Source organism: Ambystoma mexicanum, chromosome 4p (genome assembly GCF_040938575.1).
Source record: "Ambystoma mexicanum isolate Mex_15411 chromosome 4p, UKY_AmexF1_1, whole genome shotgun sequence".
Classification (NCBI taxonomy): Eukaryota; Metazoa; Chordata; class Amphibia; order Caudata; family Ambystomatidae; genus Ambystoma; species Ambystoma mexicanum.
This window is the reverse complement of record NC_090927.1, coordinates 761,990,145-762,007,727: the sequence shown is the minus strand read 5'-3', so window position 1 is coordinate 762,007,727 and position 17,583 is coordinate 761,990,145. Positions and strand designations below refer to the sequence as shown.

Sequence of the window (17,583 nt, the reverse complement as noted above, 5' to 3'; positions counted from 1 at the left end):
TCTCCAAAGGGCAAGTGGTCTGGACATGTCCCCTGAGAATGATCTATATCAACAGGACCCCCATTCACACCCCAATGAAGCAGGCCAGGCAGTCGTGGGCAATGCACCATCTTATTTTTTTTCTGCAAGTGCGGAAATTGTTGGCTTTCGTGTACACATTATTTTCCATGTGCGCAACTCACTAGCGATGTGAGCCTCCTTGTGAGCATGCATAGTTAGTGAGCCATCATGTCCAAAGAGTTTGGAAGGGAATTTCCCCTTCCCAGGCACTGAAATTCTTTACAAATCAATGAAAAAGATGCATCTCATAAGACTTTATCCAAACATATAGGCTAAAAACAAATACTTAATATGTGATTGTAAGGAGAGCTCATCAACCAATCCATCATTTCAAGATCTGGTCTGCCGTAGTACCTACCAAACTTACTCCTGTGCAGACAAAAAAACATGCATGCACAAAAAAGCATTGTATGCCAAGTATAAACAATAGGTTTAGTAGTAGCTATTCATTTGTCGTTACTGCTGAGACAATGCATAACATGTTTTATGTCATTGGAAAAAAAACTCTTGTGTATTAGAAGAAAACGAATATTGCTCATCACTGATGCAGTTGTCAAACTCAGGCAGAATACTATATTTGCAGATGGAATAATGGCAACTAAAAGGAATGTTTCCGAAAACATGCCAATAGGAGTTCACGTGTCACTAAGTAATTTAAGGGCCAGGAAAACATGCCTCTCATAATTTGTGTAAGAATGGTAATTGCATCAGAATAACTGGACATCAGAATATGATGATCCAAATTCCTGGGCCTCTGCTTAAGATTGTGATGCATCTCGTGATGAACCTGTTCCCATGAGGCCAGGGAGGTGAGGCTGCTACCCGATAACCCCCCTGGGGCTGTAACTCAGCAGGTGCAGCTGATGGAGAGGGATTCCCCCTCTGGGAGACAGGTAGGCCATCCAGAGCCAACGCGGTACAACACACATTCTCCCACCTTTGTTTCCTCATCTTCTTTGCCTTTCCCTGATCCTATAGGTTACTCTATGTATCTGTTACAGCAGTGATATTAGTACTGGGACGGGGAATAGTAGGGCTGACTCTACTGAACTGTCCTTTCAAAGTACTGGGATGAAGATCAGGACTAACTCAACTGAGTCATCCCGTCAAAGTACTGTGGCGAAGAAGATGGAGTTCCAACCAACCTCTCAGAAAACCAGAGTGTACGGTCTAGTCATCCAGTAGCTTAAAGATGGAAGAGAGACTAACATTGTCAGTCCCTCCTTGGACGCATCGCGAACGGAGAACAGGGGTCCTTGCCCACACCAGGAATTGCTGAGACATTAGCTGCTGACTGTGATTAAACGGGGAGAGTGCCCTAGTCCCTACCTGCCTTCCCAGAGTCCGAGATGCCTAGAACGAGCAAAACTGAAGGCCCAGGCACAGGGGAGCGTCGCACAACATTGACAACCAGGTACTAGCTGCGCGGCTCCACAGGACAGTGGCTGAGCCGCTGAAAGCCGTGTGAGAGCAGGAAACAGCTGAGAAGAGCTACAGGAAGACGAACGGAGACTCGAGAAGGAGGTGAAGGACCGGGAGCCCTGCAAGAACGTACAAGGGCTGCCTGGGGACCTCTGGGACACTTGAGAAACCATTGTAAAAGGGGTCTGGACCCTCACTTGAGAACTCAATACGAAGCGGACTGGAACCCACAATTGAGAAGCAAATATGAAGGGTTCAAGGACCCGCATTTAAGAAGCTTGAATAAAGGGTCTGGTATCCGCAGATAAGCCAATACAAGAGGGTCTGGGACCCATATATGAGAAGCAGAAGAAAGGCGCTGGGTCCCACATTTGAGAAAGGCAGACCCTGGCAGGAGAGTATACCAGGGCTGTCCAGTGAACTTCTAAGAGAAGCCTAAGAAAGTCCTGGGGAAGGGAGACATTCCCCCAAACACAGTGAACTATCAAAGAAAGCCTGAGAGAGGCCTGGGGAGGGGAAGATGCATTCCCCCAACCATAATGAATCTCCAAGAAGATCCTGAGAAAGGCCTGGGGGAAGGGAAATATTCCCCCTACTTTGCAAAGCATACCGTCTGGAAGAAAGGGAACATTCTTCTGGACCCTAATGTAACGCTCACCTGACTCCCACGGAGGCGCTGGCCTGGTTCACGCTGCTGTGACCTCTTCTAAGGTGATGCGCAGGGTTCGGAAGACGGACTGGACCGGGCCCCCAAATCTGGCTTGTCTGGCTCGCAGAAGTATCCTTCTGTAGGCGAAAATAGGGGATTAACTGTCTGCGGGGTAATGCAATCGGCCTCCCACTTTCCCCTCTCACCCTCCTCGAAACCCTTCTGTGATTCCTCGTAGCGTCTCACCTTAGGGTCTGGAAGGACGAGCTCTCCATCCTGCTTCTGATGCAGGGGCGCGTTGGTATCCAGTTACTTCACTGGATTTTCGGATTGGTGATTGGTGAGAACCAAACTTGCTTGGCTTCCAGGTAAGTTTTTTGATAAGAGGTTTCCCTTGTGTCCATGCATTAATGTACTAATGCTAGTGTCTTTTTCCCCATAGGGGGCGGGGTACGGAATGCAGGGGAACAGGCACCGACCCGAGAGGTGAAATCCTTGTAGAAATCAGGTAAGTCTTTAATGAGCGTTTTTTGGTAATGTCTTTTCATTCGCTCATTAACGCTGATGTCTCTTTTTCCCCTTAGGGGCCGGGGTCCGGAAATGCCAGGATGCGGCGCGGACCCGAAATGGAGAGGGAATGAATCAACAGGTAAGTCTTAACATGAAGATTTAGCTTTCCTTATTCCCATCTCTCTCTCACCTTTTGTTCTGGTCTTTTTCTCCCTAGGCGCTGGGGCGTGACTGCGAATCCGGACGATAGCTGCTGAACATGGAGGCACCCTGTAAAGGTGAGTGGAATGTGGCGCTGCAGCGATCGACGTGATGAGCTTTTAAATAAAAGTCTACCTTTTCAGGATTGTCGGCGAGATGTCTCCGGGATGCGGTTTTAGCAGGTAAGGACTTTTCCTTCTTCTGTTCTCTTCTTCTCTTCCTTTGCAGGTGATCCAGGATGCTGGCAGGCGTGGCAGAAGTCAGGATGTAGGAGCAGACACGGTGAGCGTCCAGCTGCTAGATGCAGAACAACGCGAAAGACGTGTGGCTGTTCGGGTGGGGTTTAAATAGCCTTGGAAGAAGTTCCAGGTACGTATCCTTCCTCCAATCAGGTATTTATCCTTCCCTGACCACGCCCGGATGGTAAATTAGTCCCACAGGTAAAGTAGTTCCTTTCAGGCCTCAAGGAGGCCGGGATCCTGCAGCATGGTCTGCATCAGGTAAGTGCACCCAAGCACTCCCATAATGAGCCTGGCGCCATAGGGACACTGTCCAAAGGGCCCCTATATGGGGTTGCTGGGTCCTTCCTTGGGGACTGGATGTCCGCTTTCGGGGACGCAGGGCTTGAACCAGCTCCCCGGGAGCGGGCATCATGACACCTAAAGAGACAAACCCATTTTAGTTTTATTAGAAGTGTGAGAGTTAGAAGTAGGATTTTGACACAGGAGGGTAACTTTTTGACACAGGACAGTAACTGACATTCTGACGTTTCCTTAGTTTTATTTGAGGCAGGGTTGCTTTCTTTCTTTTGGTCAACATAAAAGTATTTGCCCCAAAACATGCCCTCCAGTGTGTCGCTCATCCTTCCACACCCTCACACTATCCACATTAGATTGTCCCGTGAGTTGTGACAACACTTACTCAAAAGCAGCATTACTGTTGGGGGGCACTGTTGCGCTCAATCGAGATGGCTGCCTGAGCTGAGTGCTCCGATCCCCTGACTATCCTGACACCAAATTAATCCTGATTGGAGCCAACAAGACCACAAATACCCTTTTGGCCTGAAGCCTCATCGTGCACTGCAGGCTCGGAGCAACTTTGAGCGAAAACCTCTGCCCCATTGCAGAGTTTGCAGCGAACTAAGAAGGGGCGGGCTGACCCACTGACTGCAATCCGCCGCACAGGTCCGCAGGGGACCTGCGCCACACCGCGGCTGCAAGATCATAGCAGGGCCGCGTGGGGGAGGGGCGCTACCTCTGGCCCACTGATGCAGTTGCGCCCGTCCACCCCATCCGCCTACAACATTCCCCAGAGGTTCCTTCCACCGGTGTGCGGCAGATCCTGGAATGAGCGGAGGAGTGCCCGGAGCTCCCCTACTCCTCGCCGTACCAGTGGCCGTGCCGACAACTGCGCGGAGGCGGCTGCTGGTCCCTGGCTGGCTTTCCGCTGCCACTCATGCCCCCCCCGTTGGGCTGCGGGGGGACTGACGCAGGAGCCGTCCTGATCGCGGACCCTCCGGTGAGATGGAGGAGCGGAACGAGGCCCGCCCACAGCATAAAAGTACGTGCCCCGCACTGAGGGGGAAGGAGCGAACGCCGGACAGGCAGTACCCCTTGGCCCCGTAGTGCGTGTGGGGAGACAACCCAAGCAGCAGAAATCACCCTGTAACATCCACACGTGGATGTAGGACTTGGTGCATTGATTGAGCACCCCAGAAACGTTTGTAAAAGTTGGGGCCTGGGGCCAACCTAATACGCAGACTGTGTTTAAGTCCAAGCCAAGCCACTACACTGAGTGAACACGCTGTAGGCTGAAGTCTTGGCCTCCCGGATATCAAAAATCCAACGTTCACGGCCCCATCCCAAGCAGGCCCCGGCTTAACGCTGCGCGCTTTCAAGGAATCCGCATTGGGACACTGAGCTCTGCAGATTGGAGCCCAGCATTCGCAGCGGAAAGCTCAAGCCACCTTAAAACATCTTGGCAACAGGGTGGCTGAACATACGGCCGCTAAAGTAGACTGTCATGGAAAAGCAATGGGGGAACGCACGATAAACCACCCATGCAAGTGGATTGAAACTGTATACGGGCCTACCCTCAGAAGGAACCGAACGACTCCTTGAAACCCACAAGCGCGCGCAGAGTCCTGGCCCGAGTGTTAAAACCCAAAATATAACGGACCTTCGGCAACGACTACGAGGAGGCCGTGAGACACGGCCCATCAGTTGCCAATTGCAGCAAACCCGAGTACGTTTAGACCGAGCTGTGCGGAACGTGTAGATAAGATGCCATACTCACTCAGACAATACTAAGTGGAGGAAAAGGTCCCATACCATCACGAGACGTGGGAGAACACAACCCACTCCCGACTAACATTGGTAACACATGGGCCGCCACGAGAAAAAAAACACAGGCGCCAAAAACGGCGCAATAGATTCCTTTGCAAGTTCCCAACCCCATGGGTTGCCCGTCACCACACCAATGGGCTCAGACAGCCAGGCTGAGGTGCCACCCAACGCAAGAGAAGACCGCCTGATGACTATGGTGCAAAATGGGTTCTTGACAGTAAATGTTAAGCTGGACGATATTGTGGCAACAATTAGCTCCTTGAAGGCTAGAGTTGATAAGGAAAGCATGTGTATTACGGATGCGGAGAACAGGATCAGCACGAATGAAGATGCTATAACACAGCACAGCCGGGACATTGCACAGCTGAAGGGAGACCTGCAAGACCTAAGCTAAGTGAGGATCTCGAATCGAGATCTAGAAGAAACAACCTTCGCATTGTCGGAATTACAGAATCCTTCTGTAAGGGCCCGATGGAGTGACATGTGGAAAACCTATTAAAATCCCTTCTTGGCATAGAATCCTTCTCTGATCACTTCCTTGTGGAAAGGGCACACCACACTCTGGCACCACCACCTAAACCTGGAACGTCTCCACGCACGATAATTGCCCGCTTACTAAACTACAGGGACAGGGGCACGATCCTAAGGCTGTCCAGAGAAAAAGGCACCGTACACTATGAGAAAAACAGAGTGCATATATACCCAGACTTTTCGACCAGTGTCCAAACACAAAGGAGATCCTATGAACCTGTGAAGAGACAACTACAGCTTCGCCACATCCCCTAGGCCCGCATCTTCCCAGCGAAGATGCAAATCCAATACAAGGGCAGGTCGCATTTCTTCGAAAATCCCACTGAAGCCATGGCATATGACGAAGCAAATATCCCTATCCCCCCCAGGGAGCGGGTACGGGACCAAAACATGCAGCCACGCTTGGATGAAGATAACCCTGACTCAGCTGATTGAGCTGGGCCTGAATCAAGATCCTTCCACGTGCTGTAGGACTTGCAACAAGTATGTATAGCTCAAATTAACAATAACTGTTAAAGTGGGGATCCGGAGCCTCTGTCGAAGGAGGCCATGCAGCTGCAACGAGCTATCCTCAGGAGAATTCCACAGGTTATGGGAGTTTTTGGGAATGGGACACATCGGGTTGGGGTTGATGGTGCGGGAATGGGGTACAAAGTTTGGTTACAATAGACAAATGTTTAAAATCGGAGAGTTTTGTTGCATCGGACACGGCTACTATAGCGGACAGCACATACAGACAGTCATATTACTATGGCAAAGGAAGACTATGGCACAGGTTGACAAGGGTATAACTATTAAACTCCTTTCATGGAACATCCGTGGTCTCAACCCGATCACGGCTCAGAAAACAGCAGCATACATCACCAGACATAACCCCCAGATCATACTTTTACAAGAGTCACACACATTCGGCCAAGTCTGTACTAACTTTCTCCCTAAGTGGGGCCCGCTACGATATACTGAATACTCCTCCCATTCCAGGGGGGTTCTCACATTGATCGATCCGGGACTAGGATTCCGGCTTCGAGACACTAAAATAGATGCTCAGGGGAGATATGTTCTGGTCTGGGGGGAGGTGGCAGAACAAGAGGTTGTTATTGTTAAAACATATGGTCCTAACATCGACGACCCTGACTTCTACAGCACCATACATAACATGCTAACCACTGCTGAGGATGTGGCAGTAATTTGGGGTGGCGACTTCAACACGATCCTCGACACGACCCTTGACTGGTCCTCAGCTTCTCCCCGATCCCCTACTAAGGCTGCATTGATTATACAGCAGATAATGCAACAAATGTCCATGGTAGAAATATGCCGGGAGCTACACCCACAGGAAAAGCGTTACTTATTATTCATCAGTGCACGACTCAGAGTCCCGCATTGAATATTAGCCTCTCAGCTCTACACTATCAAGCTCGGTCTTGAGCTGTGAGATGTACCCACGCACACTTTCGGACGACTCGCCCATATCAATCACCCTGACCATCCGTAACGTCAGTCCACGTTCTAAACGCTGGAGAATGCCGCCCGCGATGCTAAGGGACCCACACGTGTGCGAATCATTACACATTGAAATAGCAGAATTCTTTCAACTAAATGAAGGAACTGTAGACCAGTATGCTACGATATGGGAAACTTTTAAGGTATGGGTCCGAGGCGCGATTATGGCCAAGTCCTCGGGACTACTGAGGACTGTCAGGAAGGAATTAGATATGATGGAAGCAAAGCTCGAGTTGCTTGAGTTTGAGTATACTATCACACACAGTGAAGAATCCCTTTCTGATAAACTTGACTTTGGGTGAATTTAATAAACTAGCGGAACGGGAGATTCAGTACATGGCCGCCCCGGCCCGGGCTCGTAGATGCAGGGAAAGCAACAAGGCAGGGAAATTCCTTGCTCAGATGCTTAAGGCCGATAGCTATCATACCCCCATTGCTAACATCCAGACACCAAATGGGAACATGGTCAATCGGGATCAAGACATTAATGACACGTTCTCCGAGTAGACTCTATATTCTAGCAGAGACACCAAATCGAGCGATGAGATAACAGATTATCTACATGCGCTTGACCTCCCAACACTCACCCTAGAAACACGACGGCTGTTGGATACCCCCATCTCAATGGAGGAAATAACGGAGGCAATTAAAGCTTTGACCCCAGGCAGGGCCCTGGGTACGGAATTATACAAAGAATTTCAGGACAAGCTAGCCCAGGCCCTGTTGAAGGTCTGGGAAGAGGCGATGGAACGGGGAATATTACCAGACACTATGCGTGAGGCAGTAATTACGGTCCTCCTAAAACCCCGGCAGCCCCACATAACATGGGCTCATAAAGCCCCCTTTCACTCGTCAACACGGACGCAAACATTTTTGCAAAAATTCTGGCTACTTCCCTATATGTCCATACTGTATATGTTCACCCCGACCAAGCCGGCTTCATACCGACTAGATTCACGGCCCTGAATTTAAGACGACTCTTTGGAGTGATGGCACAGATGGAGCCGAAGGCAAATGCAGTAGTAGCATCACTTGATGCCAAAAAGGCTTTCGATTCCGTCTCCTGCTCTTATCTGTTCCTGGTGCTCGAGAGATTCGGACTGGGTCATTATTTTGTCAAATGTGTTCGACTACTTTACACATGCCCAGGAGTGAGGGTCCTAACCAACCACACCATGTCTTCACAGTTTCCGCTAAATAGAGGTACCAGACAGGGTGTCCCTTCTCCCCCATACTGTTCGCACTCACCATAGAACCCATGGCCGAATATGTGCGGCAATACCACGCCCACAAGGGGCTCAGAATGACTGGTGCACCACAAACAATCTCCCTCTATGCAGACGACACTCTGCTATACATCCGAAATCCCGAAGATAACTTGGCCCCCATTATGGCGGATATTGAGAGGTTCTCTGAATATTCAGGTTGCTAAGTCCGAATTGTTCCCACTGACTTCCAACACCAAAGACATGACTAACATACAAGGGTCTAAGTGGTCCCCTGCGCGTATCCGCATCCTCGGCATCATGGCATCGAGGGAAAAATGCACACTATATGCAGACAATCACGGGGCGCTATTGCAATCCATTTCTGTCAAACTACAACTTTGGACCAGACTCCCCATCTCATTAAATGGTCGAATATCACTCCTTAAAATGGTTGTGCTCCCCAAACTACTATACCTCTTCTGCAATATCCTGATCTGGCCGGGCAGAACATTTTTCACAAAACTGAACTGTGATGAGATAGTTGCTAAACATGATTAATACTTATTATAGAATGTCTGCAAATGAAACCTTTTATTAGAAAGTGCCCGTGTTTGTATATGGAGAAGGAGTTCACAAGGTCCATTCTTCTAATGAGACTTGCTTGTTTGTTGGTTGCTAGGTAACCAAGGAAGACATTGAAGAGACGGAGAACGACAGTTACAGTTGTTGTTGTTCCTGTTAATGAGTTATTTGTGCCGTTGCGCTAAAAGAAGTTTTCCACAGTTATGTGGCGAATGGTTGTCCAGTGCCCCCTCGAACAACAGACCCCGGGGCAATCGAATTGCCCCGACAAGTACATCCACAATATGATGGTTTGTACTGGTTCTGTTCACAATTTAAGACTAGTAAAGCCAATGGTGACTTTACATGCCCTGGGAGACAGTAGTCAGTCCCAGGGTATGGAGTCTGTTTGGGGGTCGCTACGACACCCCTGGGTTACTGCACGGAGGGTGCTGTGCAACCCACATACCAAAAACACATGAAGCCCTATGGGGTAAAGGACCCCATAGCCCGTAAAACACATACAAAGTCAAAGGAACACCTCAAATCATGTCTAAGAGTGGGAGAAAAAGAGTCTCACTCTTAGCAGGAGAAAAAAAATAAACCCCAAAAATCCAGCAAAGCTGCTGGGGGACTCACTAGGTTTGGGAAATTAGCCTTAACTGAGAATTCTCCCTAACAATGACAGAAATTTTTATTAAAACGGAATTCGGAAATGAAAACCAGCAAGTGAAAAGCCTAATGTAAAGGAAACGGAAATAAAAGACAAGAAAGAGGAGAATAGAAAGTAAAGACAAAGGAAGACAACAGAAAAAAAATTATAAAAGGAAAGACCTATAGGTTTTGGCCATAAAGAAACAGAGAAACAAGACTTGAAGATCAAATAGTATGTGAACCGTGAGAATTTGCAAGGTCACTTACCTGAACATTCTGTGGGAGAGAATACATTGGCAGAGAAGTTTTTTCTTGAAGAATCCAGGTGAAAGACGTATCCTTTTTCTTAAAACTGAAAGAAAGAAAAGAGTTCTGGTTAATAAAACTATTGGGTGTCTTACTTAACCCATAAAACTACTTACTGCCTCAGTCTCTTTATTATTACAAGCAAGTTCATTACATTCAAAACTCAACTCATTGACCTCTACATTTGCATGGGCGGAAAAAAACTGCCAGGCTGAAATGGTCCAAAATGGCAGAACCTTTCTCAAAAGGTGGGATATCGGCACCCGATTTCGAACTTTACTACTTAACTTCGCAGGCCCACTCCACGAGACACTGGTGCGACCCAGAGGATACAGCCACACATCTCCCCTTGGAAAAATATGCAGCATCTCCTTCAGACATACAATCTGTGATGTTCGACCCCAAGTGGAAGGACTCCTGCAAATACGATCCCGTCAGCACCACTGCACAAGCATGGTTCAAGAATCGGTCTTACGTCCCCATGCGATCCAGAGACACCGTTATGGAATTATCCTGGCATAACACCTACATTTGATAAGGCACTACAAAACGCGTGGGACCCAAACAAGCAATTCAAGATGCACGTGTTCCCAGATGGCAAGTTTTGTGAGCTGAATGACTTTTTCGAGGCAGTGGGAGGGGGGCACCTCAAACCTTTTCAATTTCACAGGATGAAAGCCGCCTTCACTGCTAAATGGCCTACATTCCCGGCTGAACCACGCACACATGAATGTATCAGGGCGATGACGGAACCAGGGGATCACATGAAGAGTGTATCTGTACTATACAACCTAGTTCAAACACACTCCGAATCAAGTAACAACATTAAGGAGGCTTGGGAACGAGATCTGGGGGTAGAACTGTGTAAAACTAGCTGGCTCAGATACTGAAACCTCACTAAATATGTCTCTATGAACTCAGGGTTGCGACTGATCCAATTAAAAATACTAAATCAACTCCATTACACCCCTGCCAAACTGGTTAAGTTCGTAGAGGGGCACACAGGGAAATGTCCCAAATGTAATGCCCCCAAGGTGGACTTGTTTCATATGTACTGGGACTGCCCACCCGTGGCTAAATTCTGGGGAGAGGTAGCAGAGATTCTAGAAGACATCAATACAATTCCGGCTACACCCTCCCCACGGAACTGTCTATTCGGAGATATTGGTAAGGTGGCGGAGACCACCAGACGTCTCTTCAATGTAGCATGCGTAGTTGCAAAGCGAAACATCCTGAAATGCTGGAAATCCACGGAAGCCCCCAGAAGAGTTGACTTTTTGAAAGACATGTCAATGATTAATGAATACGAAGAACAATTCACTATAACTTTACCATCAGTATGCCGACCCAAGGAAATATGGGCGCTGTTCCGACTTTATTTATGTAACGTGATCCCCGAAGAGGGAAGTAATGTACTGTCGTCTCCCTAAAAAAAAAAAAAAATAATAATGCATGTGAACGATATGATTTATATGAATAGATATGTTTACACCCTGTTCTCCTTGCTCCTATTCTTCCTAACTTAAACATGATAGTGTGAAGACTGCCTGTGGCCCAGTTTTGATGTAACTCTCTTTGGAAAAATAAATGACTCTTTACTCTGTCACCCTATTCCTCTGCATAGTGTTTGTGTAGGAAAGTGGGGGTGAAGTTGGGACATCAGAGAATCCTATGAAATAGGATGGGTCATGGGTACAGGAAAGGGGGAATACAGGGTCTCACCATTGGTCGTCTCACCCCCACCCCTCAAAGACCCCTCACGCAGGTGATCCTCTCGCACTGGTCCACCCCCAGGAACTGGATCCAGAAGCGATGGCCGTGTCCTGGCCACCTGGATGAAGTCCACGGGGACTAGCGGGTGAGACACCCTTTGGTTTCTCACATATGGTAAACATTATAGTTCACTGCTTTTTGGGGTAATGTGTTGGTATGTGAACATATTATGTATCATTGTGCTCACCTGTTATATTTTCGACACTGTAGATCCCAGCAATGGAAAGAAGGATTATTACGCCATACCATGATGGACCAGACATTGGCTTCTTGGAGACTGAGATTACAGAGAATTGCATATTTCTAAAGGAAGACGACATCACAGAGAATTGTTCCCAGTGAGTTGACCTTCTAAGTTGTGGGTGTGTGTGGGCAGGGGGCACATAGCTATTAAAATTAAATCCATGTATGTTTGGGGGTGTATATATTTTTCTGGGTCTTGTGAATCAATTATTCATGCAGTGCATATGCCACAATCCAGCGGTTGGTCTGGAGTGTATTACAAGTTGTTTTCTTTTTAAAGGCAAGAAATAATAGCCAGATGTTTTTTTTAGTGAAACAAGGCATTTCGAGGGGATTGGGTCCTCCGACGTATTCCATATCTATGACATGTAATCACCACAGCTGTGCTGCTTCGGAAACTTTTCCGGCGTCTGCGTCCTGCGTCGACGACGTCGAGGACCTCGTCCGACGTCATCCGATGTGATAAGTAGGACGCACGACGCCCGTAGCCTCAGTTCCGTTTTTTACACGAACGTGTTGCTTCGTGTTTCTCGGTTCTAAGCCTCGACTCTTTGGAGTTCTGTTCTTTCTGGTTCTTCGAACCTGTTCGTTTGTGAATTTCCTTCGGCGATGTCTTCCACTTCGTCTTCAACCCCGCGTCCGGGCTTTAAGAAGTGCGGGGAGTGTTGGTCCAAGATGTCGGTGACTGACTCGCACGACGCCTGCCTCTGGTGCCTCGGGGAGGCCCACGACACGGATGACTGTATCGACTGCCAGTCGCTCACGTCCAAAGCCTTACGCGAACGTAAGAAGAAGTTGTCGGTAGGTCGGGTGTCCAAGCCCCGGAAGTCGAAGTCGGCGGGGCTTTCGACGGATGATTCGAGGGGTGACTCTCCGCGTCATCGTCGGAAGTCTCGTCGGTCTTCTTCTAGGAGTGGGTCTCGCCACTCCTCAGCCTCTTCGAGGCATTCTCGGAAGCGCCGTCACCGGTCGCTTTCCAGGTCCTCTTCCGAGGATTCTGCACGGCACGTCGGTTACCCCACCAGCCGTGCGACGCCGGAGGAATGGGCTTCCTTCGGGAAGAAAATGTTGGCGATTCTTGAGTCGCAGGGTACTCAGCCGTCCGCGCCCCCGAGTGGGGTCGGCCGTGAGAGGTCGAGAGACACCGCTCGCAAGAGTGGTCGGCACGAGTCACGGGAGCGGTCCCGTTCGGACAAGGAGGCTCGTTCTCGCCGTACCCGTTCCAGGTCCCGGTCCTCGACGCGTTCGAGACCGTGTGCTCCTGTGAAGTCTTCGAGGAAGACATCGACGTCTGAGGCGTTGAGGGCGTCGACAGGCTTTCTCGAGGCTCCGGCTTCGAGGAAGTCGTCGAAGCCGTCGACGATCAGGTCGTCGAGGGACACGCTCGGGGCTCCGGCTTCGAGGGCTGTGTCGACGCCGCCGATACTGGAGGCGCTGCATCTGACGTCGACGCCGATTTCCTCGACGTCAACGCCGATCCTCTCGGCGCCGTTGCCGGTTTTCTCGACGTCGGCGCCGATTCGCTCGACGCCATCGACGCCTTTCGTGTCGGAGGTGCCCCGTGTCACGGGTTTACCCCCTAGGAAGGCTCTGGTTAAGAGCAAGCACTCTCGGGTGCCTTTTCGCCACCTGGAATATATTTCAGAGGCGGATGAGGATTCTGATGGCCTGGTTCCTAGTCAGGTGCCAGATGACATTGTCTCGGGCCATAGTCAGTTTGACGATTTGAGGCAGTCACTGCATGATGCCAGTGGACTGGACACCTCTCCGGAGGTGGAATTTTGTAGGCCTGAGCCTGGCTCCCATGCCGATTCCTCGTACCAGCGCCTTATGGCTAGGGTGTCTGAGTAGCTGGGATGGTCTGCTCCCCCAGGGGAGTTTGTGCAGGATGATCTGACGGACATCCTTGATGTTGGTCCCCCAACTGACCCGGTACTGCCGTTCCATATGGCTTTACAGAGAAGGGTGGCGGCGGCTTGGACTGCTCCGGAGAGTCTCCCGGCGGTGGGCAGATCCTTGTCGCGTAAATACCGTCCAGCCAGTAGCGACCCCTGCTACTTGACCAGGCACCCCACTCCGGAAAGTTTGGTGGTGCAGGCGGCCACGGCCCCGGCAAAGCAGGCGTCGTACCCTACCATCCCTCCTGATAGGGACGACAAACGTTTTGATGGCTGGGCGAAGAAAGTGTTTTCTTCTGGTGGTATGGCGCTTCAGGCGGCCAACTCCATTTGTGCCTTGTCACGTTTCACGCACACTCTGTGGAACTGTGTTGCGTTAGCGGCTGAACATATTCCCGAAGGGGATGAACGGGATGGTTTCCTTGCTATGGTCCAGGATGGTAAGGATGCCATGTGAGAGTCCGTTCAGTCGGGTCTGGACTTGGCTGAATGCGTCAGTAGGTCCATGGCGGCGAGCACCGTGATACGCAGGTTTGCGTGGTTGCGGAAGTCGGGGTTTGCTCCTGATGTGCAGTCCCGGCTCCTCAACATGCCCTTTGACGGTGAACACCTTTTTGGCAGCAAGGCTGACGAGAGCCTTGAGAGGTTGCAGACCTCAAAAGCTGCAGCGAAGTCGTTGGGCGCTGCAGTTCGACAACCTCTGCCTTTTCGTCCTAGGGGACAGCAGTGGAGGGGTGGTTCCTTTCGCTATTACTTGTCCTTCAGTAAAGCGAGAGGAGCTGGCAGTCAAAGAGGCCAACGCAGGGGTACCAGAGGTGGACGACAGGGTACCCGTGGTGCCAAGGCCGCTCGGGCAGTTGCCTCTTTGCCCTCAGGTAACGCCGCAGCCGCTCCTACTCAGTCATGAGGCCAGGTCCCATGGTTCGCCGGTTGGGGGAAGGCTGGCGCAGCATCTTGTAGAGTGGCAAGCCATTACTTCGGATGTGTGGGTTCTGGAGATCATAACCCACGGCTACTGTCTTCCCTTTCGGCACAGGCCTCGCGACAATCCACCGGGGAACCTCTCTTTGAAGTGTCCGGATCCGCTCCTTGCGCAGGAAATTCAAGCCCTGCTGGAGAAGGGCGCTATAGAACTGGTGCCTGTAGCGGAGAGGAACAAGGGATGGTATTCCCCTTATTTTTTGATTTCCAAGAAAGACGGGGGATTGAGACCCATCATGGACTTGCGCGGTTTGAACAAACTCCTCAGGAAGGACAAGTTCAAGATGGTTACTCTCTCTCAAGTCCTCCAGGCCCTTCAGCTTCAGGACTGGTTGGTGTCACTCGACCTCAAGGATGCTTACTTCCATGTGCCGATCCATCCCAAGCACAAGAAGTACCGGAGGTTCGCGGTTGGCGACTCGCACTTTCAGTTTCGGGTCCTGCCGTTCGGATTGACCTCCGCCCCGAGGGTTTTCACCAAGCTCATGGTGGTGGTGGCAGCGCATCTCAGGCAAGGGGGGATTCACGTCTACCCCTACCTGGACGATTGGTTGATCAGGGGGCGCTCTCCCGAGCAAGTCCTGGATCATCTGTCCGTCACCTGCCACTCCCTTCACAGGCTGGGCTTCTCCCTCAATTTAAAGAAGTCCCATTTGACACCAACGCAGCGGCTCCAGTACATCGGAGCAGTGCTCGACACTTCCCTGGGGCAGTGTTTTCCTCCCCAGGTGAGGGCTCTTCACATTCAGCAGATGGTGCACAAGTTTCAGCAGGCCCAGACGCTCCCAGCGTTCGAGTTCTTGAGGTTGCTCGGCCTCATGGCATCCTGCATTCTTCTGGTGCCAGAGGCTCGCCTGCGAATGAGATCTTTGCAGTGGGCACTCAAGACGCAATGGTCGCAGTCCTCCGGCAGGATGTCGGACCCGGTTCAGGTGCCGCCCTCGGTCGCCCAGGACCTTCTGTGGTGGGCCGTCGAAGGCAACTTGATGAAGGGGGCTCCATTTTGGCTTCCCTGGCCGGAGGTGACAATCGTGACGGATGCATCCCTCACGGGATGAGGAGCTCATGCCAACGGGCTGACAGTCAGCGGTCGTTGGTCTCCATCGGAGTCCAGACTCCATATCAATCTGTTGGAGCTGAGGGCCGTCAGGCTAGCCCTGAAGGCTTTTCTGCCGACTGTGAGAGGTAAGAATGTCCTGATCCTGACGGACAACACAGTGGCCATGCACTACCTCAACAAAAAGGGGGGGGCAGGGTCACTTCCTCTGTGCAGGGAGGCGATGCAGCTCGGGTTCTGGGCCATCCAGCAGGAAGTTTCGATGCCGGCAGTTCATCTGGCCGGAGACGAAAACGTGACGGCAGACACTCTGAGCAGGCAGAGCGCGATCTCTCACGAGTGGGAGTTGGCTCAGGAGATTCTCTTGGAGATCTTCGCCCTTTGGGGGACCCCTCAAGTGGATCTCTTCGCCTCCAGTGTCAACCGGAAGTTCGAAAGGTTTTGCTCGTGGGAATTTCCTCCGAAAGGAGCCTTGGGAGACGCGTTTGTGGTGGAGTGGTCATTCCCGCTGCTGTACGCGTTTCCTCCAGTCCCCGTCATCCCGCAAGTGCTGCGGAGGTTACGGAAGTTCGGTTCCCGGATGATCCTCATTGCTCCGGCGTGGGCTCGGAGGACGTGGTACCCGGACCTTCTCGACTTGTCCATCTGCCCTCCACGTCGTCTTCCCTACCGAGACGATCTGCTCTCACGGGAGGGGGGTCAGGTTCTCCATCCACAGGTCGGATCCCTCAACCTTCACACTTGGCTTCTGAAAGGTTGAGGTATATGGATTGGGACCTCCCTGAAGACGTGATGGAGGTGTTGCTTTCGGCCCGTAGGCCAGCAACGAAGTCTCTGTACCGTTGCCGTTGGCGTAAGTTCTGCGACTGGTGCAGAGTTCGGAATGTGGATCCTTTTGCATGTGACATCCCCATGGTTCTGTCCTCTTTGCTTTCTCTGGCCCACAGGGGCTTGCAAGTGGGTACCATTAAAGGTTACCTGGCGGCGCTGTCCATCTTTAAGCGCTCGTCTGAAGAGTGTTCTTACTTTAAAATCCCTTTAATTTCACAGTTTCTGAAAGGGCTCACTAATGTGTTCCCTCCGTCACCTTTCCTGGTGCCCGGTTGGGATTTAAACCTTGTTCTTAGGTTTCTTATGGGTGCTCCGTTTGAGCCTTTACATTCTTGCCCTTTGAGGCTGTTAACTCTGAAAACTGTGTTTTTAGTTGCGGTTACTTCCGCTCGCAGAGTGAGTGAGTTACAGGCACTTTCAGTTAAGCCACCCTTCACTGTTTTTCACAAGGACAGTTCGTCCTTCTTTTCTTCCGAAGGTAGTGACGGAATTTCATTTAGCCCAGAAGGTTGTTCTTCCGGCATTCTATCCTCCTCCGCATCCTGGTAAGGAAGAGGAGAGGCTCCATAGGCTTGATCCTAGGAGAGCTTTAAGCTTTTATGTTTCACGCATGTCCCGGGTCAGAGTGGACGATCAACTCTTTATTGGTTACGCTGGAAAGCGTTTGGGGCAAGCTGTGACGAAACAGACTTTGTCCCGCTGGATTATTTTGGCCATCTCGGAGTGTTACCGCTTGGCGGGTAAGGACCCACCGGCTGGCTTGCGGGCCCATTCTATCAGGGGTGTAGCTGCATCTACTGCCCTGCAGAGGGGTGTTCCTATTCGCAACATCTGTGATGCAGCCACCTGG

At 50.7% G+C, this 17,583-nt stretch overlaps 1 protein-coding gene across 1 annotated transcript in view; it reads left to right on the top strand.

Moving 5' to 3' along the window:
* The window catches only part of IBTK (inhibitor of Bruton tyrosine kinase), a 1,971,965-nt gene that overhangs the window by 1,190,226 nt on the left and 764,156 nt on the right, over window positions 1–17,583 (top strand). Inside the window, exon 20 of the mRNA XM_069606314.1 lies at window positions 11,934–12,061. Coding sequence (XP_069462415.1) covers window positions 11,934–12,061 — 128 coding nt within the window. The remainder of the gene's footprint in view (window positions 1–11,933; window positions 12,062–17,583) is intronic.